The sequence below is a fragment of the Pezoporus flaviventris genome, unplaced genomic scaffold (genome assembly GCF_033815535.1).
Source record: "Pezoporus flaviventris isolate CSIRO_AGI_PZ_B2104156 unplaced genomic scaffold, CSIRO_AGI_Pfla_v1 ptg000064l, whole genome shotgun sequence".
Lineage (NCBI taxonomy): Eukaryota > Metazoa > Chordata > Aves > Psittaciformes > Psittacidae > Pezoporus > Pezoporus flaviventris.
In genome coordinates, this window is record NW_026892612.1 from 783,277 (window position 1) to 810,480 (window position 27,204).

Genomic DNA, 27,204 nt, shown 5'->3' on the forward strand with positions numbered 1-27,204 from the left:
AGCAGGTGTACTCGAGACTTTTTAGTCAGACAAAACTAAAACCACTGAATAGCTCTTATTCATAGACCAAAGAGAAAAGAAATTGCTAAATTACTCAATAGCTTCCCAGTACTTTGTGTAAGTAACCAATAAGCTGAGTCAAAAACCTGTCTTAGCGTGATCATGCACTGTGCATTTCTGACAGTTTGGATCCATTGCTGTTTGAGACAACCACAGTAAATAGCAAGCACCTTTATAATGCAGGTTGTCCTGGTCTGAGCTAAATGCACCCAGCTACTTCAGCATGACACCTGCTTTGTTTAATGTGACAGCACTGCATCTGCAAGTTAGTGACAGGACAAGGGGGAATGGCCTAAAGATGAAAGAGGGGAGATTAAGATTAGATATTAGGAAGTATATTTCTCCCCCCTTCCCCATGTGGCAGGCAAGGTTATCATCAAATGGCCTGTTTAAGCTTCTCATGAGCTGCATGAATGGGAACATGAAGAAAAACGTTCATGGTGGAAAATGCGTGGCCTGGCCTTTATAAAACTGCCTCCTGCCCACTCAGCTTTCATAAACCTTCATGCTCCTATTTTGGGAGATTTGTGCTCCTATTTTAGGAACTTTCTTTAAGAATTCTATGTAAACGTGGTAGTAGAGAATCTCCATAAATTATATACAAAATGCTCTCCTACTCTTGTGATCTATGGTTATACACATAGACCTACTTCATTTTAAAGCCATTTTTATACCACAGACTTCATTAAGCACCTCAGTCAAAATACATTTCTGAATATAAACTCTGATGCTTGCAGTATCAACACAGCTGTTTAAGATTTAATCAAACTACTCATTAAATTAGGAAGTGGAATTTGCTCTGTCTTGCAGACCTAACAGACTTAGATCTCTCCTCTGCTATGGCCTCACCTTATCATCCAGCTTGTGTACTCACATATTATTCAACAAATGAACTTTATCAAATAAATGGAACATTGCACATCACAATAATGATGCTCCCTGGGCATACAATTCAAAGACCATTCTTTAAGAGCTGAGTCAGAACTTGAAAAATCTGATGTTCTGTGAAGTGGGTAATTTTTGTTATGATTATGCTTTTTCCCTGGCCACTACACTTACATCAAATGTATAAAAGAGATGCCAGTCTTTTTTCAAATTCTAAGTAGGTAGAGCAGGAAATTTTTTTTTTGAACCATAGTCTTTTTTTCCTTTCCAGAGATTAACTTGCCCTTTATTTTCTCTTTCTACATCTGTGATTCATCTGTATTTCTTACTTTGCTATAAGACCATATGCCTGCCTGTACACATTTGCAGTTAATTGTTTAATGTCACCATAATATGACAAGGCTTTCCTGACCTATTTACAAATTCAGCATCCACGAAGTCAGACAAGCAAGCGCACTGACCATGAACAGCCATGATCAACTTGGCTGCTGCTGAGTTCTTTGAGACAATCTTTTGAATCTTCCTTCTATTTGTTTCTTCGGGGAGTGGGGAGATCAGACTAATGATGAAGTCAGTTCATCAAGCAGTGTTTGTCATACTATATGCATAACCAAATCAGAAGGTCAAGCCTGAGGAGGGATCAGGGCTGGGACAGATGTGGAAATATGAAACATCTGGCTTTCTAGAACCAGTGAAGTCACTACTCCTGCGAATTCTTCACAGCTCCAAGGTCATCCATCTCTTCTGGTAATGCTATCATCATCATTGTGAGTATCATCTTTTACATTCACTTGCAAGGTTATGAATCTTAAAAGACACCATCAACCCAGCAACCACACCTCAGACACAAAATCTTTCTTGCATGTTAAAATTAATACCCTGAATACAACTAAGGCATCAGAAAGAAACACTTCTTTTACTGTATTGTCTTTACATATGGTTGGGTTAGTGGTATTAATTCAAAATCAGAGCACTTAATTTTGGGCCAGCCATCTCCTGGGTAATAGCTCTTTATGAGACATGGAGGTAAAGAACATCAGTGGTGACAGAGGTTACACTTCCGCAAAGAAACTTTTAACAAACACACAACCTTGCTTGGAACAGAAGTCCTGATGTGAATACTGCAGACAAAATCATCACAGTTAACTTTGCATTAGCAGAACTTGTTCAAAGCCTGACAACCAGTTCTGGAATTAGATGTCTTGATAATTCAAAGAACGCCTTTACTTTCTATTCCTTGTTCCTTCCTACCTTCCTACCTGTGTGCCTTTCCTCCTTGCTGCTTCCCCTGGTCCATCCTCCCTTTTGCTCCACCTCTCTCCCTTTCCTCACTTCCACATTCCTTTCTTCCATCTTCTATCACTAAGTATTTTTTTATGTTTCTATGCAGAACACTGGTTCACAAGTACGTCCTACACATACATATTATCATTATTGGTATTGGTATTATTGTTATTTATACTAACAGAAAACATAAAAGATTGAAGGGGCTGGTCTATACCTTATGGGCTGCACTGACTGTGAATAGCTAAAGGGTGTTTAAAGGCTACTATACAGTTTGAATTCTTGTTGAGGGAGGAAGAAGGCAGCAGTGACAGCTGTCCAGTATCATGAGCTATATATATTGCAACAGCATAGTGGAACCGCATGCTGCTGTCACGTCTTCCATCAGAAGTTGTCCTGGGGACCATCTCCTTTATGCCATTGTCCCAGAAACATGCCAGGTCATTGTGATACATGTAAATGATAGTCATGTTCATACATAACTAATGAGGAAGGCAGACCACTTTTTGATGGACGCATGAACTGTTGGTTATTGAACAGAATACTATGCTTTTGGCAAGTTAAACCATATAAAGAAGTATCTTCTATTTTATAGCATGATAGACTCATAGGATAGTCAGGGTTGGAAAGGACCTTAAGATCATCTAGTTCCAACCCTCCTGCCATGGGCAGGGACACCTCACACTAAACCATCTCACCCAAGGCTTGGCCTTGAACACCACCAGGGATGGAGCATTTACAACTTCCCTGGGCAACCCATTCCAGTGCCTCACCATCCTTACAGTAAAGAACTTCTTCCTTATTTCCAACCTAAACTTCCCCTGTTTAAGTTTTAACCCGTTACCCCTTGTCCTATCACTACAGTCTCTAATGAAGAGTCCCTCCCCAGCACCCTTACAGGCCCCCTTCAGCTACTGAAAGGCTGCTATGAGGTCTCCACGCAGCCTTCTCTTCTCCAGGCTGAACAGCCCCAGCTTTCTCAGCCTGTCTTCATATGGGAGGTGCTGCAGCCCCTGATCATCCTCGTGGCCCTCCTCTGGACTTGTTCCAACAGTTCCATGTCCTTTTTATGCTGAGGACACCAGAACTGCACACAATACTGCAAGTGAGGTCTCATGAGAGCAGAGTAGAGAGGCAGGATCACTGCCTGCAACTTGCTGATCACGTTTCTGTTGATGCAACTTAAGACATAGTTGGCTTTCTGGGCTGTGAGTGCACACTGAAGCCGGCTCATGTTCAGTTTCTCATCAACCAACAGCCCCAAGTCCTTCTCTGCAGGGCTGCTCTGAATCTCTTCTCTGCCCAACCTGTAGCTGTGCCTGGGATTGCTCCGACCCAGGTGTAGGAACTTGCACTTGGCATGGTTAAACTTCATGAAGTTGGCATCAGCCCATCTCACAAGCATGTCAAAGTCCCTCTGGATGGCATTCTAATCAGAACTTTTGCAGAGTTCTGAGTAGAAGGGCAGCCTTTTTTTTTTTTTTTTTTTTTAACATTTCCTAACTCTTTTTCCCTGCTCTCCTCCAGCGGTATTAGCTACTGTCTGCCATACTTTCAACTTCTGTTAAAAGGCATTGCAGTAGATGAAGTCACAAAAACTCAGTTTCAGAAAATGAAACTTCTGAGCCACTATTTCCCCTTGTGTGTTACCCTACACTAAGTGTTGCAGACTGTCATCAGCTTGGAATTCCAGGAAGCTGCAATATGAACTGAGAACAAAGCTTAGAAGAAAGATTAAGTTACAGAATTGAAGCACATCCATTCAATCCATTTGAAACCCCTGGAATTGAATCTCAGGTTTTTACAATGTGATTTTGCTTCAAAACTACTGCAAAAGCAGCCTGATGGAGCTCCCCAAAACTGTTGACAGATCTTTTGTTTCTCAAGACAGCATAAGCACGCATTAACGGGATAGCCTTGCTGCTGCAGAATAGAAGTCTTGAAGGCAAGCTGTTTTCTTCTCATGTCACATATCTCAATGACAAATTAATAGCCCTAGTGATACTTGTGAATTCTACAGCACCATTCAAATAGGATACCAGTGACAGATAAACAATTATGCTTCCTCATGAGGTTTTCTGTAGTTGAATGAGGTAGAATTTTAATCATGATATGCCTGAGGATGACTGAACTGTAATAATACCCATACTCTACTAGCTGGATTTTGTGGTGTCAAAGAAATATAGAGGAATTTACATAGGAACAGATCGGTTGGATTAATCACTCTAAGTGAAAAAATACAGATTAAGGCAAACAAAAGTCAGAACAATATAATAACTTTCTAGAGTCTCTGGATCACAGTGTTTGTGAAATGCTTCAACAGACACCTGAAAGATTGATCAGAACAATGCACTGAGCTCTCTCTCTTTGCATCTAAGGAAAGTGTGGACATACCAGCTCCTTCTTCTTCATGCACTCCATGAGGATAATGAAGAGGTGCTGTGCCTGGGTTCGGGTGTATGTGAAAGTCTTCTGTATGGTAACTAGCAACTGATCTCTCAAAGACTCATTGATAAGTCTGAAATTCAAAAGGAAAACATAAATTAGAAAAACAGATATGAGAGAACATTGCAATTTCAGCAAAGGGTCTACCAAGTAAGAGCTAGACAACAATTGCTGCAGGCTGTTTTTCACAGGTCTGAAGGACAAGAATAGCTGGAACTATCAGAGAAAATTTGGGAAACACAGTTCTAGAAAAACACACTGATCATAGAAACATAGAATCATAGAATAGTTAGGGTTGGAAGGACCTTAAGATCAGCCTTGAGTACTGCCAGGGATAGAGCATTCACAACTTCTCTGGGCAACCCATTCCAGTGCCTCACCGCTCTTACAGTAAAGAACTTCTTTATACCCAATCTAAACTTCCCCTGTTTAAGTTTTAACCCATTACCCCTTGTCCTATCACTACAGTCTCTAATGAAGAGTCCCTCCCCAACATCCCTATAGGCCCCCTTTAGATCCTGGAAGGCTGCTATGAGGTCTCCACGCAGCCTTCTCTTCTCTAGGCTGAACAGCCCCAACTTTCTCAGCCTGTCTTCAAACGGGAGCTGCTCCGTGCCCCTGATCATCTCCGTGGCCCTCTTCTGGATTTGCTCCAACAGTTCCATGTCCTTTTCATGATGAGGGCATAAAAAGGACATGGACCTGTCTTCATATGGAAGGTTTTCCAGCCTCCTGATTATCCTCGTCCTTTTCTGGACTTGTTCCAACAGTTCCATGTCCTTGATGAGGGCATAAAAAGGACATGGACCTGTCTTCATATGGAAGGTTTTCCAGCCTCCTGATTATCCTCGTCCTTTTCTGGACTTGTTCCAACAGTTCCATGTCCTTTTTATGTTGCGGACACCAGAACTGCACACAATACTCCAAGTGAGGTCTCACAAGAGCAGAGTAGAGGGACAGGATCACCTCCTTTGACCTTCTGGTTATGCTTCTGTTGATACAACCCAGGTTATAGGTTGGCTTTCTGGGCTGTGAGTTACACTGACGGCTCATTTTATGTTGGGGTCCCTCATGTCCAAAGTTTTTACGTCAGTTCCTACTTATTGCATGACAGGTCATTCAAACTATCAGCTCTGTGGGATTTCATAACAAAAAAACAGAAACATCCTGACAACCTCGATTTGAGGGAGAACAACGCTTAGGTGCTGAAGACCTCTTCCTATCTATAAATGAGAATTCAACTCATGGCTAATTTTATGAAATTGAGAGCATTTGCGTTGTTAGTGGTTTTGATTTTAGCTCGAATATCCCAAGTTTCAACTCACCTTACTGAAGCTGCATGCAAGCAGGTAAGAAAACAAACTCTGTTCCTGAGTCCACTCAAAGAAACCATTTTGCTTTTGTTCATGCTTTAAACTCATCTTCCATGAGTGTAAAGTGTAATCATTTTTACATTCCTCCTCAGTTCTAATGTTAGTACTTGCAAAGAGTGGCCCAACTTCAGAAATAAATAGTAACATTACATGAAATATTAGCACTTGGACTAAATCTTTGCTATCAAAAATGCCTATTCCTTAGGATTGTTCTGGGTGAAACACTACTGTTCTTACTGTCCCAAAAAGTAGTCTGCTCTGATTTAGAACATGTATTCTTTAATGTATGAAAGTTTCTACACTATAGCATTTTTCTCACAAAAAAGAAGTGAGTGTTTCAAATTAGCTGAGTCAGACAATTTTACAGACTGTCATTGTTGATCATCTGAGGAAATGAAAATCAGAGAACCTTCATGACTCATATTTCATGATGAAGATGAAGAAAGATTTAGCCCTCTAGCAACTGCAAAGAATTATCAGAATCAGCATAGTATCTAAAAGTCACTGTTAGCTTATGGAAGCTGCTTTTGGAAAGCAATGAGCAAACCCCTGCTTATTTCATACTGTTGGTAAAAGTTGCCTGTACTTCTGTGCAGCAAGGAAGCCCAAATGAGACTGCAGGATATTCATTACACAGCTGAATTTCAAATATGATTTAACTATCTAGTCTTTATACCTACAGTAAACATGTCATTAGAAGAGAAAAAAAAATGATAATGGGAAAGAGGTATACAGCTGCATAGGAGAATATAGAACACCTAGCATACGGAGTGCATATATTCTCTGCTCTCTGAATTTGACTTTGACTGTAAATATCCCTGTTGAGTAGGGCTTTCACTTCACAAAGAAGCCTGTAAGGCATATGTCAATGTGTTTGGATTAAAATGAGTTTACATGGGATTTAAGACCATGCTGTGGATCACTGTTCTTTCCATGCCTATGGCTATGTTGTCTTTTACCTTATTACAGACTTCTCTTGAATGGAACACATTTCCTCTTTTCACCAAGGAGCACTACGGCCGCAGAGGTGCTTTTTCCTGAGATACCGGAGAGTTGGCAACACTGCATTTACTGCTCACTCACCCTGTAAGCACTCCTTCCCTACAGCATTACCTGCTTCCCCCGCCAAAGGGCAACACACGATGAGTCAAAACCTCCAGTTCTCTTGGTGGGCAGTAATGAAAGCTGACAGCAGAGGGCATTCTGTGTGTGGGTTTTAAGAAAAACAAATTGACCTCCAGGATAGAAGATGTTGTAAAGCACATGGGAACACAAAAAAATATGTCAGAGCACTGGCAGAAATGTAGATTTGCTCCATGTTAAACAGAATAAACTGGGAAAGGCCGACATCCTGAAAAGCACTAACATTACTTTGAGTTGCAGATTAGTATGTCATATAAAATATAAATTCTGAAGACCCTTAGGCTTTAAAAAAAAAAAAAAAATCGCAAATTTGTTTAATCAAGAAGACTGTCCTCAAACAAAATGGTGCTCTCACGGTAAATATAAGTGGTTCAGAGCTACGGAATTTTCCATCCTTCAAACTAAGAAAGTAAAAAGTTAATCTCTAAGAACATAAACTGGAGGATCTAAAAAGAGATGTAAATAATGCTCTGATTTCCTTTGGAAATGATATATAAAAATGAAGTACATTAAGAAGTCTGAAAAGTATATGAAAAAATGCATGGAATTTGAAGAATCTGAAATGAGAGAACTTCAGAAAACATTTCCAAAGATCAGGGTTGAAAATAATCCTGTTTTCTCATCACAATTCAATTTCCTTGAAAAAAAGTGTAGAATCCAAACCTGGAATTTCATTACAGAAATTGGCCCTCTGTCAGGCTAATGCACACAGCAAGAGAAACTTGGTTTTGTAAGCACTGACTGAAAGCAGGATTAAGTCCTGAGGCTTCATAAGCAGCCATCACTTTCCTAAATTAAAGCTTTCAGAAACTGTCATATCATAAATTTAAATAGCACGTAGAACAAGCTCCATGTGAAAGATATGGAGATTTTTAAATAAAAAAAAAAGTAACAAGAAGTGGTTCCTTAACCACAGGGTAAACATCTTTTGAAGCACCACTGCTCAGAAACTTCCTATTGCCATCATTTGACTTAAGCAGTTTTCTAGCCTTACTAAGTACTTTTTGTTTTAACAGCTCATTGGTCTGCAGTTCTACAGCACACATTTTCAGTGTCTTTGTGAGATCAAAAACTTGAAGTGATTCTAATCAAAAATAGAAACAATAACAGAAAGCTCTCTAATAAAGTAATTGTAGCTGACTTCAGCTCTAAACTGAAATCAGTCATATCAAGACTGTATCACACTTACTCCTTAGGAATCTACAAATCTTAAAGGCATCAGATTAAAGTGCCCAAGTGGGTAACCAGCTGTGACAAACGCAAACTGTGCCAGGCTAACTGTATAATGCATACACCAAATCCAATGCATGTTAAACTACTAACTTCACAGACTACTCTTAGCAAAATAACTGTGACTTGCAGGTGGGGAGATGATTTATCCACTGTGCAAAGACAATCACATTTGTTACACATACAACCTTAGCACACATTTTTAAAGTCACTTATTCCTAGTTAAAGAGGTGGCTCCTTGAGTCTTGTGATGAGAGGTCTAACCTAGAACTCAGGAGATTCTTAGCCACACTCTTGGGAACAGTATTTTCAGCATGGACTACAAGCCTCATATGCATAAAGCTCCATAGGTGTAAAACTGTTAACTTTACCAGACTGAAATTCTACGATTATGACTTCCTTCAAAGTCAGCATACTCCCACCCTAACAAAACTGCACAGTGTCAGATGAAGACAGCATTTTTATCATCTTTCTGCTAGGCTTCAGTTCTGAAAATATTTTGCAACGTACGAACCAAATCCTGCTTTGGGGCATGGTTCCCTTGAATTCCATTAAATTTTGCATAGAAGCAATGCTTCAGGTAACTTCTTCCTCCCTAAATGAAATGTCCTACAAAAAGACAATTTAACCTGTTCTTTTATTTCATTCCCCACATAGTTAAAATCTGTTCTTTCAATCCCTAAATACCTACGATAAGCCCATTTTCTTACCAGTTCAGATATCCAACATTTTTTTTCTCCCTAGATTATGCATCCCGATTGCTGATGGAATTTACGTATTTACTGTCAAAAATCTGGCATTTAAAGTAGAGCTATATAGATTTTAAACAAATACATTCAGTTTCAGAAAAATAACTACTCATAATCGTTATTAGAGTGGGTTTTTTTGTTTGTTTGTGGGGGTTTTTTTGGCTTTTTTTTTTTAGTTAGGTCCCGTGTCCTGTTGCCCCCCTCCCCCCCCCCCCCCCCCCCCAAGAGAGATGCCAACATTAGTTTTGATGCATCAGATTATCAGAACTGATCTGTATGGCCTTACCACAGGAAGAAAGGATGAAAGATGTCTTGGATCCATCAGGAGAGGCCACTTAAAAACACCAAATTGACAAAGTAAATGAAGTGACATTTTATTTCTGGCCAAGATATGCTGGAAGACTAAACATCAAAACAGAACTCCCTTCATTGCTATGGCCAATGGAGAAGAGACAGATGACAGCATTTTGGTATCCTCTCTCCTCAAAAATAATTGTTTTTTTTAAGTAATAGAGATAATAGACACTCCCCTCAATAACATTACAGTCATTCAAACTCATGGCATAACATTTTGTAGTGAACATCGGAGAGGATTTGAAAGATCTGGCTCATAGCCAGGTCCCTAAATTATTTAGTCTTTTTCTCCAGAGATTTTAGTACTGGAGTTGTACGATGTACTAGAAATTTATAAAAACTGTGTTCTAACCCAATTTCAAAATACATGTTAATTATAGATTTTTATAAACTTATTTTTATCAAAATACATTGAAATTCTCTAAATAAAGCATTTCATTCAATGAACAGCCTGCAGTCTGTTTCTAACTTTCCATTTATTATTTTTTTTTTATTCTTTTTATTCAGGATAAAGAAGAAGTATCCATAAAATATCAGTGTGACATAAAAGCTATCCCCTACCTTCTTTTATGTGAAGCTTAGGGGATTACTCTTTTAATTACGATTTACACATTAGGCAATCACATCATATGCAAGAAACAACCAGAGGCTCCACTGATATTTTCTTCCATTGGAATTACAAATAAGTCACTGGTGTGCAACTCTGTGGTACTGAGTGAATTTTTCATATTTTGTAAATTCACATATTTTGCATAGAATTTTTTTTTGAGAAAAAACAGAAAATAATGTAAGTAATCCTTTGCTCCATTCACACAGGAATGATTTCTGGGCACTTTTATGAGGAATCAGCTCAATTTGAAGCTTTTCACTGGTGGCTGTTCTTTTACACTATTCCCTGACTGTTTAGTAAATGGTTGTTCCCTTCGCCAAAAGAGAGATGATTGTATTTCAAAAAAGAAATTATGTTCTTCTATCCAGATTTTGATTTGCAAAGTACTTTGTTACAAGAGAAAAGTAATGATATCAAAATCTGCAGTGTGAAATGGTATGAACCATAGGGGATACAGAAGACCCACATCATACCTACATTATAATCCTTTCTGCTTGAAATGAAAAATCCCTATATTTTCCCTATTAGAAAAAAAAAGAAAAAAGAGATTTAAGTAATATACTTCAGTTATGAAGCCTAAAAGCTATGCCACAGTGGATGCAGAGACAGATCAATCCAAAGGTAATCTTTAATGATTCTTACATGAGGATGTTCATTTAAAGCACAGAGAATATTTTATGTTCCCTTGTGAATATTACACAAGAAGTACATTTTTATGGCATTGAATTGTACCCCTTAAGGGTCTCATGCTCACAGGAGTAGAACTGATGGAGCAGTTAATATGCTATAAACTGAGCTTGGAGACTGCATTCAAACTCTGCAAGTCATTTGTCATTCTGTAAGGAAATATTTGTCTAGGAAGTGACATAGTTTTAATCTAGTGTTTGATTTTTCTCATTTTAAATTCAGTGTTTAATTGAAAAAATCTCTGAGGATTAAAACCTGCTAAGCAATCCTATAAATAGCTGCACTTTACAGTTGCTTTATTTTCAGCTTGTGCTTTTATGAAAGACAATGAAATGAGAAGGCATCCTCTATTATACAGTCACAAATACTTTGGCTTTATGTGGAGGAATTATTAACAACTACAATACTTGCTTAGAGCTTGGTAGGGACTAAATTTGAGTGTTTACGATTCATCTAAAGATCCTGCCTCTCAACATTGTTCAACATATTTTCAACTTTTAAGTAAATGAGAAATTAAGTGCTTCAAAGTCTGGAAAACCTGACCTTTAAATTAGGGCCAGTAGTGATGAGCACCCAAATAATACTTTCAATTCACTACATGGGGAAGGTTGCACTTAAGACATGTTCTCACTTAGGTTATCCCGTGTACGTAGGTAGTTTGTCATTAAGTTGTAAAAAATACTGGAAACTTACTCAGCTTAAAATTCTTAGTGGAATTTTATTTGCTTGTAGTGAAATGTAGCCACCTCGTACATTCTGAAGACTTTTCAGACCAAGGCAATATGTAGCCCCTGATATTAAAGTTATGTCAAACTTAAAAAAAAATACCTATGTTAATTCTGCAGATCTGCTACTGATACCAAGGCAATATGTAGCCCCTGATATTAAAGTTATGTCAAACTTAAAAAAAACCACCTATGTTAATTCTGCAGATCTGCTACTGATACCAAGGCAATATGTAGCCCCTGATATTAAAGTTACGTCAAACTTAAAAAAAAACACCTATGTTAATTCTGCAGATCTGCTACTGATAGTAGCTGAAACCTCAGCTCATTGGGAAATGGCATATATGCCTTGCTTTCCCCCTGGAACTTCTATGAGAGACATGAGATACTGAGGCCTCAAAACTGATCTGCCTCCAAAGACATCTTTAGTTCAAGGTACGCTTCACAATTCCTTCTGACCTGTTCTCAATACATCACATAGTTGCAGGCAGCACATGCAAGGCAGTGCACGCAGGCTTACATTTACAATATGCATCCAAAGACTGCCCTAGGTGAGTGAAATGTCTGCCTTTTCATGAGGAAACCCTATAATCAGGCCTTGTTGCAGGCTTCTTGTTTCTTTTCAAGGACACACATATACTAGCATTGCAAAGGGGTACTGCACCTTGAATAATATAAAATATTGTTCATTTTTCAGCTATGTGAAATCTATTAGGAAGGATAAATAATGAGGAGGGAAAGCAGGCATGTCAAAATTCTGTGAAACCCAATACAAAAGGACCTGTTTGGCAAATACACAGCTGTTCAACACTTCAGGATCCCTCTGAGAGGACATGTTGGCACCACACTTAAGCAGAGAGCTATATTTTGTCCTCCTTAACCTCCAGATACAGTTCCCCTTCTGTCCCTCCCCCTGAAACAAACTTTCAAATAAACTTGAAAATTCACAGCAGTGCTTAGTACACATATACACGTTCTTGTATGTAGAAAATGAATGCATATTCATCAGCAATGAGTGAAAATTTAAGACACTGAAAAGCCATCATAATAATACCAACTTGCAATTGATGAGTCTGTTGCTGCCATGAACGATGTGTTTTTTGACTGATTTATACCAGATATTCAGTGTACAGCAGTTGGAAGATATGCTGGGTCTTGGAGAAGACCCAGATCTGCAGCCAGAAGCCAGAATAAAAATAGGGTTTTGGCTTTGGACTGTAATTGCACAGTAGATGGCAGAATTAAATTCTGCATGCAATTTGGATGTGCTACATTGATTTAGAGTCTAATAGACACAGTTTCGTATAACCTACTTACATTGCATCTAAAAGAACAAGCTAGTAGCGGAACTCAATGTGCCAATTACTCGGTAGTCTCCTCACATAGCTAAGCACTATTAAAAAGTAAGTTACAGAAGGAGAAAAGTACCCAATTTGTATCTGAAGCCTAATGCATTTGGGTAAAACATTTTTATGAAAGTAAATAATATTGTTGTTTTACTAGTGGTATTCTTAAAAATATTACTGCATTTTAAACTGCTTTTTTCTGAAGCAGGGCAAACACACAGAATTCCCACTAGGTAGCTTTTCAAATTTCAGAGTTAATACATTCTAGTTAGTGCAAGGTAAACAGGAAAAAATAATTACGCTATTTGACAGGATTGCAGGCACCACCTGGAATGGCACCATCACAGAAAGAAGACCCATGAGAAGTGAGAATAATAGCTTTCACAAAGCCAGACTTTGGTGTATCACGTAAGAAATTACTTGCTTTTTCTGCCTCTGCTGATTCTATCACTTGCTTTTCTTACAGGCAGGAGTTAGTGGTGATGAAATAGAATCACAGAATATTAGAATGGTTTGTGTTGGAAGGGACCTTTAAAGATTATCTATTCCAACTTGTTGCTGTGGGCAGGGGCACCTTCCACTAGACCAGCTTGCTCAAAGCCCCATCTAACTTGACCTTGAACACTTACAGGGGTAGGGCAGCCACAGCTTCTCTAGCAACCTGTTCTAGTGTCTCAAGACCCTCACAGTAAAGAATTTCTTCCAAGTCCTTAACCTAAATCTCCCCTCTTTCATCTTAAAGCCATTCCTCCTTGTCCTATTCCTACAGACCCTTGTAAAAAGTCTCTTTCCATCTTATAAATCTCCTTTATATATCGAAATAAGCTGCATTCATTCTCTCCTTGCTATATTCTTTTCATGAAGACATAAGAACACAGACAAGTTGAACAGAAACTGTATAGTTACATAGCAAGCAGAGGGATAAAACGTGTTTGAGTAAGGTTATGTTAAATGTGTTAACAGTGAGGTCACTGAAAACAGAGAAGCAGCTTCTCAACACTTCAGATGAAACCTGGCATATTCAGAGCTATCCCACATTCAGCACTGATTATGTATAAACCTGAATATAAAGCAGATCTAAATATTTGTGGAAAACTATCTTATTCCCAGTAGGAGTTTTAGGGTGAATACTGAGTAAGCACATGATTACATTTATTTAAAAAAAAAAACAAACCCACCACATAATAGCAGTTGGTCTAGAGCCCAGTGTTTACGGATTTAGTTTTCATTATTTGCATAACCCTGTTTGTAAGTGTGAATACATATGTTCATATATTCTAACAGAAAAAAAATAAATCTGTCCTTTCCTGGTAAATCCTGATCAGAAGATTACTGCAGCTACTTAGGCAAAAAGCATGAAATAGTGCTTAGTTATAAGAATCTGAGATGGTTTTCATTCCCATTTCAAATTATTAAATCCTTCTTTATTCTTTTTTCCTACTCTGAGCAGCAGACTTGGTTTTACTTTGGGGGGGCTTCTGGGAACAAGTTTCACAATCATTGCAGAACACCTGCAAACTCTTCAGGGGTGCCTGTTGCTGCCAGGTAAGAATAAGGCAAAGGCAGCCACAATGGTATGGGCCAATAAAGTGCCAGTATTTTCCAATGAGTATCATGAGCAGCCTGCACGTGAGAAGGAGCAACCCCATTTACCAGTACATGCTGAGGGCCTCCCAGCAAGAAAGGTGTTTGACAGAAAAGGACTTGGGGTTCATGAGCCAGCAAAATGGCACTGCAATCACAAAGACTAATGGTATCCTGGGGCAGGTGACCCTGTCTCTTCAGCACTGGTGAGTACACACCTGGAGTGTTGCATCCAGTTCTGGGTTTCTCAGTACAAGAGAGGCATAGACATACTGGAGAGCATCCAGCAATGGGCCAGAGAGATGATGAAAGGACTGGATTGCCCCACATATGAGAATAGGCTGAGGGAGCTGGGACTGTTCAGCTCAGAGCAGAGAAGGCTCAGAGGGGATCTCATCAATGTATATAAATACCGAAAGGGAGGGTGTAAAGAAGATGGAGCCAGACCTTTTTCAGAGCTGCGATTGACAGGACCAGAGGCAATGGGCACAAGCTGAAACACAGGAAGTTTCCTCTGAGCGTCAAGAAAACCTTTTTTTTTACTGCGTGGCTAAGTGAGCATTAGCACAGGCTGTCCAGAGACGTCATGGAGCCTCCATCCTTGGGAGATATGTAAAAGCCATTTGGACACGGTCCTGGGCAACTGACTCTAGGTGGCTATGCTTGAGAAAGCGTGTTTGACCAGGTGTCAATAGCACTGCTTTAGCTCCCCCTTTTTTTATCTGGATACCTTCAGTATTTCACCTGTGTTGATAATGGAAACAGCCACATGAGGAAGTCATTGCTTTTGCACTATATTGGTAATAATTTCCTGGGCCCTGTCTTACCATCAAGTTGAACCTGCAGAGGAAGACAGAGGACACTATGAAGTGACTTACCCTCCTTCCTCAGAGTATTTGTGACCAAAGGCAAGGATGTCAGATGCCCGGCCGCTGCCATCGCATACCACAACAGGAACAGGAGGAGTGTCTCTCAGGTACTCCAGAACAATGGAGATAACATTGGGACCTCCTTCCACAATAAGGGCAACCACTGGAACCCCTTGACCAATTCCTGGAATAAAAGAAAGAACGAACGAAACAAGCAAACAAACAAACAAAACCAAACCCAAAAAGAGAAGGAACAAAAAAATGCAAAGCCAGCAAACAAAACATAACGGAACATAGACAAAAAAAAGATCACACTGAAGTTACTGCATTGTGACAGTAAAGTGTTACATTAGAGAAAATGACATTCAGAAAATCATGGATTTTAAAGACAGAAGGGACTGTATAGCTACTTTGTCAGTTCCACTGCACAAAGCAGGATTTTCTAGAACTGTTTTAAATGTAATAGTAAAGGTTGAAATAAACCATGGTTTTTTTTTCTTTCAATACTGAATCTTGATTTGAAATCACAGAGAAGCTATAAGTCTCCCAGACATGCTCAGTCATGACTTTGTAGCTTGCTTGTAATCTAGATTTTTGCATGGTGCCAGTTTGCAATCATTGGGTCTTCCAGCAGCCTTGCTTGCTATTTAAAATCCTCTCTATGATATTTTTGTTGCTGTATTAAGATGCATTTGATGGTTGCAGGTGGATAGCACTTTCAACTTCTGTTTGGTAAACTAAGCATATTCTGCTACAAGTTAATGCAATGCTTGTTTTCCAGTTCTAGTTGACCTTACAATTTGCTCTGAATTCTCTCCAAATTTGGCAGCATATTCCTTGATTTGCAGATCTCCAGAGAGAGCTGAACTAGTGCTTGAACCAGAGGAGAGACATCTTCATTTCAACACTTGTAGCATAATTAGATGGGAGCCCACTGCAGAAGCTGCAGCACAGACTTTGCCAGAAAAATCTGGATTTAGAGAAAGCCAATCTGACACCAGGCTGGTGTTAACATGACTGAAAAAGCTGGTTGTCAGTTCTTGACCAGTTGAGACTGGTGACATTCAAAAGGATCCATGCAGTAGAACTAGTTGATTTTAATTACTGTCAAAAAATCAAGTGAACTATTCCTTAGAAAGTTAAAAACCCCACCAGTCCTTGTATGAAACAGCAAAATATTGTAAGCACCTCTGGAACTACTTCACAAGCAAACACTGTGTTTCCTGGAGAGACTTCCAGCATGCTTTGTTATGGCTGCATCTACTGTCAGTTTGTGGCTCTTTTATTATATAACTTAAGGAAAGGGCATGGTGTTTATTTAATAAAAATTAATATTATGGTAATAAATATTAATTAATATTTATGTAAATAAATATTAACTATATGCAGAATTATAAAATCCAGGCTAATAAGAGAGTAATAAGGGTAGAACATAACAAGGTGATTAACAGAATGATTTGCACAATGCTCATTGGTCAATTTTTTAATTGCTGATAAGGACTTCTCTGAATTGCTGCTTTACATAAGCAGTTAAGTTCTTTTGGTGGTTAAGTTTTTTTCAAAAGTCTTACTGAAAAAGCAGTTTTGGGGAACAGAGTTGAATAAGAAAGAAAAAACTTTGTTTAAGAAGAGTGAATTATAAGTCCCACATGTACTTCCATTAACTTTAAGGGATTTAAGCTAAGGATGAATTTTGTTTGGAAAATCTGTTTACCCACATTCATTTTACGCATGCTTAAAACTGCATTCCTTAAAGTGCATTCTAAATGTTAGCAATAAAACCCCATTTTTCCCCTGAGAATCCTATAATACAATTTTTTTACCATATTAATACATGCAATGTGATACATCTGGTTGCAGCTGAGCATGCAGCATAGAACTTCATGTCACAAGGCTGCCAGGTTTTCCTTTCCTACCAGGTGACAAAAGAAATGTTGTTTACAGTTATGCCTACTCCAAAAACTCCTTTTTTTTTTTTTCCTGAACAGTTGCTATTGGAAGATGAATAAAAATGAAATTCTTGGTGTGGAATATTTTTCTTTATGATACTTCCCAATATAATCACATGGTGGCTGATGAGAGACCCTCTTCAGTTAAAATTTTAATATAGAATTGGAAAGAGTTATTTTACCATTTAATTATTACTGGTCTGACTACTCTAATGTTACCAAGTTCTTTCAACTTTCTGTGAGTACTCGTTTTTTTTATAGATTATCTTTATACTGCACTGTATAACGAATACACCAATTTTGGCTCTGCTGGTAGTTTTTTAAAGATACGAGTCCTTGGTAGTTAAATAAGGACTTCCCTTCACTGTTCTTGTTTCAGTTCTTGCTCAAAAGACTGAACACAGGGCAGTTCTAACAAGAACTCTGACTAGGAGGCCCAAAACTAGCTGAAACCTTTAACTGGCATTCCTCTTTGGCACTGTAGTATTTTCTTCTGGAAACTGACTGGTAGGGCCCACTTTCTTTCATTATGGACCAAAAAAAACCCTTCAGTGCTACGTTTAAAAGCCTGATCCTAACATTTACCAAAGGTGGTAATTTGTAAAGTATTTTCTATAATGCCAGATCTCAAATTGTTAGCAAAGCTGAATATAAATGCACAGTTTTGAATGTATATAATTAACTAATGGGTAGAGCTGTCATGTGCAACAGTAAAACTAATAAAGTGTCTTGAAAAACTTAGTCTGAACCTATCATTATTATTAATGACTTTGAAACAAGAAGTAAAACTGGTAGTAACATCTTCTAATAAGATAATATTAGGAAGTATTCTAGGTAATGAGTCAAATAGGGCCTGGATGACAATGATTAATAGAGAAAGTTCATAGTGCAAGATGCAAAGTAACTTACTTGATGATTAATGAATTGTTGTAAACTGAGAACTCATTAGGAAGAAATACTAGAAAAGAGAAAGGTATCATCCAGCTGATCACAGGACAACCGAGTCTTTGGTATAGCAAGACCACAAAGAAAGCACATATGATCCTTCCAGGATCACACAGCAAAGCATTTTCAGTAGAAAATATGGGCACATCAGTGCCAGTGTGCAAGCCACTCATGAAATTCCATGCAAAATACTGTCTGTAATTATGCTCACCCATGTTGAAAAAGAACAAACTGGAACAAATGGAGGAAAAAGCCAGAAGGAGCATATGGAAAATCAAGACCCCATCCTAAAAGATAAAATCAGATGAGTTTGACTCATCTTCCTTAGCAAATTGAAGGGTGAAGAGACAATGTCTGAATACCCCCATGACATACAGCACATTGGCGATTTATAGTTTCGCATGAGTTCAGAAGATTTCTGGCTATCAGAGGCATGAATTCTTCACATCCTTATACGACTAAAAGGGAAAAACTTGCTGACTTTGGAGTGATGCTCAAAATCCATTAAAGATGCAGTCACCTTATGTATCTCAAACTGTTCCTAAAGCACGTTCCTTCAGTCTACTGGAAATTTGTTCAGTCCTCATGTATTGTGCTAGATACTGTGCAGCTATGTAATTCTAAAAGTATAAATAATTATGGTTAGTCAACAATTGCATGGCATATAGCAGTTCTCTGCAAGTGTTTCAGTTGTTTTTCAGTGTGGTTAATCAGATGGCATTCTTATTTTTCCCTGATCCTGCAGGAACACATCCAGCACGAAAACAACCTCTAATTTGAGGCTAGTAAAACAAATTAAATGAGGCTAAAAAAGCCCAACTCATGTAAACCTTAATTTATCATATATGAATAAGTTTCAGATTGAAATGTAACTCTTTCAATTATTCTTGTAGATGTCTTTCTGAAACAAAATATTTTAAAAACAAAGTTGATTTTGGCTTCTCATTTTCTTTTGGAAGTGCTCCATGAATTTCAGCAAACAGATTTAATTTTTTTATTTTGTAATTTTCACTGTTCCCCATAAATAATTTTTGTTTAAAAAAACAGTGTTTTATTAGCAAGGAGATAAAATTAGAAAGTACATTTCTAGAAGTGCCTCCCACTGTAAGTGAAGCTCAGGTTCATGACCATTTGAGGAACCTGAACATACATAAGTCTATGGGACCTGATGAGATCCACCCCAGAGTCCTGAGGGAACTGGCTGATGTAGCTGCCAAGCCATTCTCCATGATATCTGAGAAGTTATAGGGGCCAGGCGAGGTCCCTGGTGACTGGAAAAACGGCAATATTGCACCCATCTTAAAAAAGGGTAGAAAGGAGGATGCTGGGAACTACCAACCTGTCATCTCTGTGCCTGGGAAGATCATTGAACAGAGCCTTCTAGGATCTATGGTAAGGCACATGGAAGACAGGTGGGTGATTTGAGACAGTCAGCACAGCTTCACCAAGGGCAAGTCCTGCCTGACCAACCCAGAGGCCTTCTATGATGGAGTTACAACATCAGTGGACAAAAGAAGGGCTATGGATGTTGTCTATCTGGACCTGTGTAAAGCCTTTGACACAGTCCCCCACAACACCCTTCTCTCTAAACTGGAGAGAGATGGATTTGATAGGTGGACTGTTCGGTGGATGAGGAATTGGCTGGATGGCCGCATCCAGAGGGTAATGGTTAACGGTCCAATGCCTGGGTGGACACAAGTGACAAGTGGCATCCCTCAGGGGTCCACAGTGAGACCAGTACTCTTTCATATCTTGATCAATGACATAGACAAAGGGATTGAGTGCACCATCAGCAAGTTTGCAGACAACGTGAAGCTGAGTGGTGCAGTCGACACGCCCAAGGGACAGAAAGCTATACAGCAGGACTTGGACAGGCTCAAGAGGTGGGCCCATGTGAACCTCATGAGGGTCAACGAGGCCAAGTGCAGGGTCCTGAACCTTGGCTGGGGCAAACCCCCAGTATCAATACCAGCTGGGGAGTGAAGGGATTGATAGTCTCCCAGAGGAGAAGGACTTGGGGGTGCTGGTGGATGAAAGATTGGACATGAGCTGGCAGTGTGTGCTTGCAGCCCAGAAGGCTAACCGTATCTTGGGCTGCATCCAAAGGAGTGTGGCCAGCAGGTCAAGGGTGCTGACTCTGCCCATCTAGTTTGCTCTGGTAAGACCCCATATGGAGTTCTCAGTACAAACCAGATATGGACCTGTTGGACAGGGTCCAGAGAAGGGCCACAGAAATTATCATAAGGTTGAAGGACCCCTTCTATGAGGAAAAGCTGAGAGAGTTGGGGTTGTTCAGCCTGGAGGAGAGAAGACTACAGGGAGATGTCATTGCAGCCTTTCAGTTCTTAAAAGGGGCTTACAGGAAAGATGGGGAGAAATTTTTTTGTCAGTGCCTGTTGTGATAGGATGAGAGGTGATGGTTTTAAACTAAAAGATGGGAGATTCAGTCTGCACATGAAGAAAAATTTCTTTACAATGAGGGTGGTAAAGTACTAGAACAGGTTGCCCAGAGAGGTGGTAGATGTTCATCCCTGGAGACATTCAAGGCCAGGCTGGAGGTTGTTCTGGACAACCTGGTCTAGTGGAAGATGCTCCTGCTCATTGCAGGGCGTTGGACTAGATGACCTTGGAGGCTCCCTTCCAACCTAAACCATTTTATGATTCTCTAGAAAAACTTCAGTGATTAGGAAGACACTAGCTGATGGACTTCTCTTTAACTGGTAATCAACGTACTTTTTCCTTTTAGATCTGCTAGAAATGCAAGAGTCATGAATTCTCCACAACAGCTTGTGCATGCACAGTGTACAGTAATCTGCAAAAAATGGACTAGAAGTGTCTGATTTATCCACAGGGAGCCTCTTGTTTCAGCAACTTCATTCAGAAGGAGAATGTCAGGCTAGGAGGTGAGATGCTAAATTGAAAGGTAATACATTCCTTGCAAAGCCAAGGACAGCATCATTATAACAAGAGTTTGTTGCTTGAGTTGAGACTGTTGGAAAAGAAACAATGTTGAAATAAAACCATGCTGATGCAAAACTCACAGCACACATCCAGAAGATGTCAACTTTGTACCAAGCTTTAAAATATTTCAAGACGGTATAGATCTGATATCAAAATCAAAGATCTTCCTACTTATAATGGTCTCAGAATTTTTTCTGTGTTATTGAAAACAGTTTGTAAGTCAGAGATAATTTTTTTTTTCCTCAGATTTTCAAAGGAAATATTCAGACTGTATTCAAGAGCAGGTATGTATGAAACATCTCACTCAAATTTTCACATGAATTTCTCATTTAATAACATCTCCATCTCACATACTGAGATCTTAGCATTTCCAATACCTAAAAAAATAAAAGCCAGTATTTTATGACATAATTAATAGAATACAGACAAAACAGTGTTTTTTATTTTCATTTCATATCATGGTTTATCCAAAAAGAAGATGAATAGGACCGAAGACCTCGGAGTTAAAATCACTTCTCTGAGTCTCATCATTATCTTAATTTCTAAAAAAAATAACTTCTATTTGGAGCATTTCAATAAGCATAGATCTTTTCAGGGCAAGACTAGATTGCTAAGTGTTTCACATTGTCAGCTACTATGGATATTGCTGGTGCAATATTGTAAATTAGACTGCAATATTGCAGAAAAGATTTATACAGTCAACCTAAAGCTTCATTACTGTGTTATTGCCTTTGTGGCCAGCAACAGAGCCAGTGAGAGACTTTCTGGCAATTGTGATTTCAGGAGAGTATCTACATACCAGAATATTTGCCCAGATGAGCATCAGTGGTAACTTGTAGGCCTTCATGTTAACAAATAATCCTATTTCCCCACAGACATAGGGGTAGTGCATGAGTATGTAAGTTAAAATAGCAAACTAGAAGAAATGAATTTGGAAATGGAAGCAAAAAAAAACCCTGCATAATGTCTTTGCTCTGTGAAAAGGGATTTTAAAAAATCTACCATGTTTTGCAGAAGCCCACTTTGTTTTCCCAGTTCTTGGAAAAAAACATGAATATTTTATATTGTGAGTATATTTATAAATAATCTACAACTGTCTTATAAATTATTACTAATTCTTTTTATGAAGACCTAAACATGAGTAACCCACTTTTTTATAGACCAATAAGTGAATAAAATGCCTTGTTTACTACAGAATGCTTTTACTACTCATGTTTTTAAGTGTGCTTATAGGAGTAACTGGGACATATGGGTATGTTGCATACTATTTCTAAGTTCACCCCTGAGATCAGGACAAATAAAACTAAAAGGCTCTAGTTCACTATCCTTGGCAGAAATATCTCTAATTTCTGCATCTTAACACTGGGTGACAGTAGGTGCATCTAAGCTGATATCCCAGTGGCCGCCTCTTCTCTTTCATCAGGACAGACAAGTGGGTTCCCCTACATTCATTTTCTACCTGTAAATTTTGGCTGCAGAATTTGTTCATTATTTGGATTTGTTTGGGATGATGGGGCCTGTGGCTGTCCCAGTGGAGCAGGTACTGCACAGCGGTGGGTACAGAAGTGGTGTACAGCTGGAAATCTGTCACATTTCTCACTCAACATGCAGCTGTACAAGTTCTCCAGAAGCGGGATGCAAAAGAAGAATTCAAGGCTTATGGTGGACATAAGGCAGTTACCATGGCCAAACACAGTGAGCCCAAGCTGTGCCAAAGAATGGGGAGAGTAAGCTTCCATGAACCTATGCACAATGCATGTGCAGTCAGCCTAACTTTCTGCTCTTCTGTGCAGTGTAGAAACAGAATTCTCACCCTTCCTAGAAATCCTGAGCCTACTGCAGCTGTGTGCAGGGATGTATAAAGCAACACTGAGCTGGAATGACTCATCAGTTCATCACGAAATCAGGTATATTTGCATGATCAAGGGGCCTCTACAATTTTGCATAGCACCACCCTCCAGGTCAACAGGTTACTAAACATTCCTCATGCTAGATGTACTGCAGACAGTGGGGTACATAAATTAGCAGGTTTCTCCACTAATTATTTATTACATCATAGGTTGTGTCATGCTTAACTGAGATAATGAGATAATGGACTCCTAGCAGTAGAAAGTTTCTATGACAGGCTTTAGATTTGCTTTAGGCCTCTAACTTGTGTTATGTCCTACAAAAGGTTTATCATTTGTGGGCAACAGCTACCTTTATACATGCAAAATTCTTTTAGAACAATAGCTTTTGCAAGAGGTAAAGTCTAGGCTCTTTTAGGAGCCAACCAATAGAGTAATAAAATAGAGGTCCAAAAATTTAAATCAACAACTATATACATCTTAGTGCGCCTGCAAGTGTTTGCAGCTGCACAGTATATACACCATTTTGCACAGGTTGCTTAGCATAAATGCCCTGTAGGTTTCCTGAAACTCAAATCTTTATATCCTTTCATGTGCAGAAGTAGAATTAATTTGCATGCAAAGTCAGATAATTTTAAGCTTTTCCTGTCACATGCAATTTTACATAATGAGGACCTTTGTTTCTTCCAGATTTTCCTGCCTTCATAGTATTTTTTTGTTGTTGCTGTTGTTTGGTTGGTTGTTTTTTTTTTTTTGTTTGGTTTAAACGGTGTTCCAGCTGATGGAAAATGATGCTTCCTTACACAGAAGTTTTCCCAAAGATATTAAGAAATGATTCTCTCTGACCTTTGCTTTTCTAACTAGGTGCTGCTTAATCTGGATCATAGCTTCCTTTGCACATATGACTTCAGGAACTTTGTGCTACCCATACCTCAGGAGTTAAAAACTCCCTGAGTTTCAAGGTTATTTTGCTAGCCCTTTGCTGGTGCCTTTCTCCTCCCTGACAAGCTGCTGCTCTTGCTAGCCAGCAAGTACTTCTGTTGCTCTGAGGTATGACACAATCCCGCTTTTAGTTGCAGCCTAGTCTATCACTTAAGGGCCCAGATGTTGCTGGGTATCTGGCTTAAGCGTTAGTCACTGTAACAATAAATGTAAAAGCAAGTGGCCAGCACTGTAAAGCAAAATGGAACATGTTTTCTTTTTGAATACTGAAGGTAATCATCCCTTCCCTTACAGACATGAGTCCTCATATACTTTCACACAGAACTGTATGATATGATGATCAAAACTAGAAACTTCGAAATACAAGTTTTTAGCAACTTGGCCCTGACACTTGTTTTCAGAGGTTTGTTTAATCTTAACGCAAATGAATTCTGAACTCATTTACTACAACTCTATTACCAATAGGTATCTTGATCCTCACTTTAATTTGGTAAATCCTAATCATCTTAGTTTTATTCTCAATGATTGTTACAAATGTGTGGGATGCGTAAAAACTGAAATTAAACTAAGCTGCAATTGAATCCCATATTTATGAAAAGTAAATAAAAAATTCAAGAAATTATGAATTTATATACGTGACTCTACTAACTAGGATTAGAAACACCAATGCCACCCTGCACATGTGAGCCATTAATCCTTAAGCAAGTGCCAGTATAGCAATTCCTTAATTGTATCCAACAGATTATGTGTTTCTCATGTACAGGCAACTTACTCAACAGATGAGGATACAATTCAGGATTGTTTATCAGGAGCGTTCAGTAGAAAATCCTATTTAACTCTCAGTGGAAGACCAAGTGTTGTGAAGCTCAACAAGAATATGCATGTGCTTATGATCTTTTTGACAGTTTTGAACTACATTTTGATAAAAACTGATCTTGATTTTAACCGAAGTATGTGAGATAAACTACAATTTCTGAGTGGAAATCAACTAATGGGCATTAATTAATGATTCACATTTGAAACATGGCAAAAATAGCGTATCTTTCTGGCTTTTTTTGCAGAATATGAGGCTTATGTTGTCTTGAAAAACAAGCTGGAAGTTGGGAACTAAAAAAAAAAACAAAGAAAGCCATTAGAGCTCAAGAAGTCTTGTCTTAAAAGTCCAACTTCCAGGTCATTGCTATATTTCATAGGCCTAGCAGAATATGCAACAGCATGTTGCATCAGCAAAGGCTGAAAGAAACACACCACATAAACCCTGTGGCTTTCAGAAACATTTTGTGTAGCACTTGAATATCCTAGTATTTATACAGAATGAATAAACAATGAAATATGCTCTGGAATTTTAATAAGTAAAAATCCCCCCAGCATGAACTTAAAAGTTTGAGGAATGTAATTTTTAATTTCTGAACTAATATTTGCCTTACTGTAATGCAGAGTCAACAGATACTGTTTTTTGGTTGTTAATAGAGTGTGTCTAACCACAGGGTAAGTGCTGTTCAAATAGATATAAAACAGTTTTGCATGTCCAGCAGTCTTTAAAAAAATTTGCACAGTATCACCTCTGGACATATATGTGGTTCTGCCTAATGTCCCAACTGCCTCAGGGGGGCTAAGTAATAACAGAGAACATCCTGAAACAACACATATCCTTCCTGTTAGGTTACACTGAAATAACATTACAGACTGTTGTGTGGTATTTTTTTTTCTGTTTTTTGTTTCTTGGTTGTTTGTTTGTTTGTTTGTTTTTTTTTCTCCAGGCTATTATTTCTATTATTTTCAGCCTTCAGGCCCTTTTGGAAACACCTCCTGATGTGTATGAAACAATTTTGGCTAAAATATCAATGCCAATAGCAAAGAGATTTGATCAACTGCATGTACCATAGATCTACAGCAAATCACAGCTGTAGTAATTTACCACCAGAACAATTACACTATTAACTACTAAGTGAACATGACTGGACAGAGGGGAATGCAGCTTGCCTTCACAGGATGATGGAGAGAGATGCCACAACCAGCTCAAACTTACTTTCACATAGCTGCACTTCTGACAGTCAGCTCTCCCTTTTCCTCACCCCTTATCTCCAGTTTTTTTCTCCAGACAGAACAGTAGCTACTATTTCAGATTGGACAAAGAGGAGACAGATATTTATTTTAATCCCTGAAAGGACTGTTCAATATAAAGAGGAGAGAAAAGGACCGATTTTTTTTTTTTTTTTTTGAGAAGGAGCCTGAACTCATTCTACCCTTTTCTGAACAACAGTTTTCTATTAAGTAGAATTAAGTAGAATTTCCATTTGTTTCGAGGCTTCATTACATGCCCTATATTTAGAGAAACCAAAGTGATCCGGTAAGTCAGTACAACAACTTCTAAGAATATTTTCTTCTTCTCAAATTTAAAGGATTGTGTGTGACAGAATGAAACAGAGCTCACAACCATGGGACTTATTTTTGGTTTTCAATTTATTATTTTACTTTTTGTCTACCATAGACTCATTGAATTTCATCTGCTATAATTTCCTCTTTCCATGCTTCCCAACCCCATTTAAAAATTTACTATTATGAATTTTATTTTGTCCAGTTTTATTGTTTCTTTTGTGATTTGCATTCATTCTCTTTGTTCCCCTTGTTATGGTCACTTCCATTCTGCTTTCTCATCTTTCAAATTTCCTTTTTAGTGTCCTTTAGTATCCTTTTAGGTATCACTTTCACTTCCTCTCAGTGTTCATGTGTCTAATCTATAATCCCCTTTTATCTCCTCTATTTTTAATTCTCTTTACTAAGAGTATGATTGCATTTCACGTGCCCCAGCCTGTTCTCCTTTCTCTTCTCCCTCATCTCAGTACTTTCACTCTCATATTTATTTGTCCAGTGTTCCTTCCTCATTTGTCTAAATCCACCTAGTGATGTATCTGCCATCCTGCCAGATGTGGCATTGACAAATATGTGGACTTGACACCTGGACCGTATGTTCATTTAATATTGGACTGTTCCTAAAATACTCTGCAAATAAAAACAAAGATAGTAACAGGTAAAAAATGATGAAAAATTTGTGGTATCTTATTTTGATTTTTATACCTGTTTTTGCAAGAGGACAAATTTTAGAGTCCTCAGAATAGGCAAGACATTGGAGCAATCTATGTAAGACTAAATACTGGGATTTGTGAGCTTCACAAGCCCATAGCAACCCACTTGGTTACTTTCTACAGGATGGCA

The 27,204-nt window shown here is 38.5% G+C and overlaps 1 protein-coding gene across 10 annotated transcripts in view; it reads right to left on the reverse strand.

Moving 5' to 3' along the window:
• The window catches only part of TRPM3 (transient receptor potential cation channel subfamily M member 3), a 410,566-nt gene that overhangs the window by 80,409 nt on the left and 302,953 nt on the right, over window positions 1-27,204 (reverse strand). For all 10 annotated transcript variants that reach the window (XM_061470789.1, XM_061470784.1, XM_061470783.1 and 7 more), the window contains exons 7-8: window positions 15,354-15,528; window positions 4,624-4,747 (exon numbers count right to left, since the gene is read on the reverse strand). In XM_061470789.1, coding sequence (XP_061326773.1) covers window positions 4,624-4,747; window positions 15,354-15,528 — 299 coding nt within the window. The remainder of the gene's footprint in view (window positions 1-4,623; window positions 4,748-15,353; window positions 15,529-27,204) is intronic.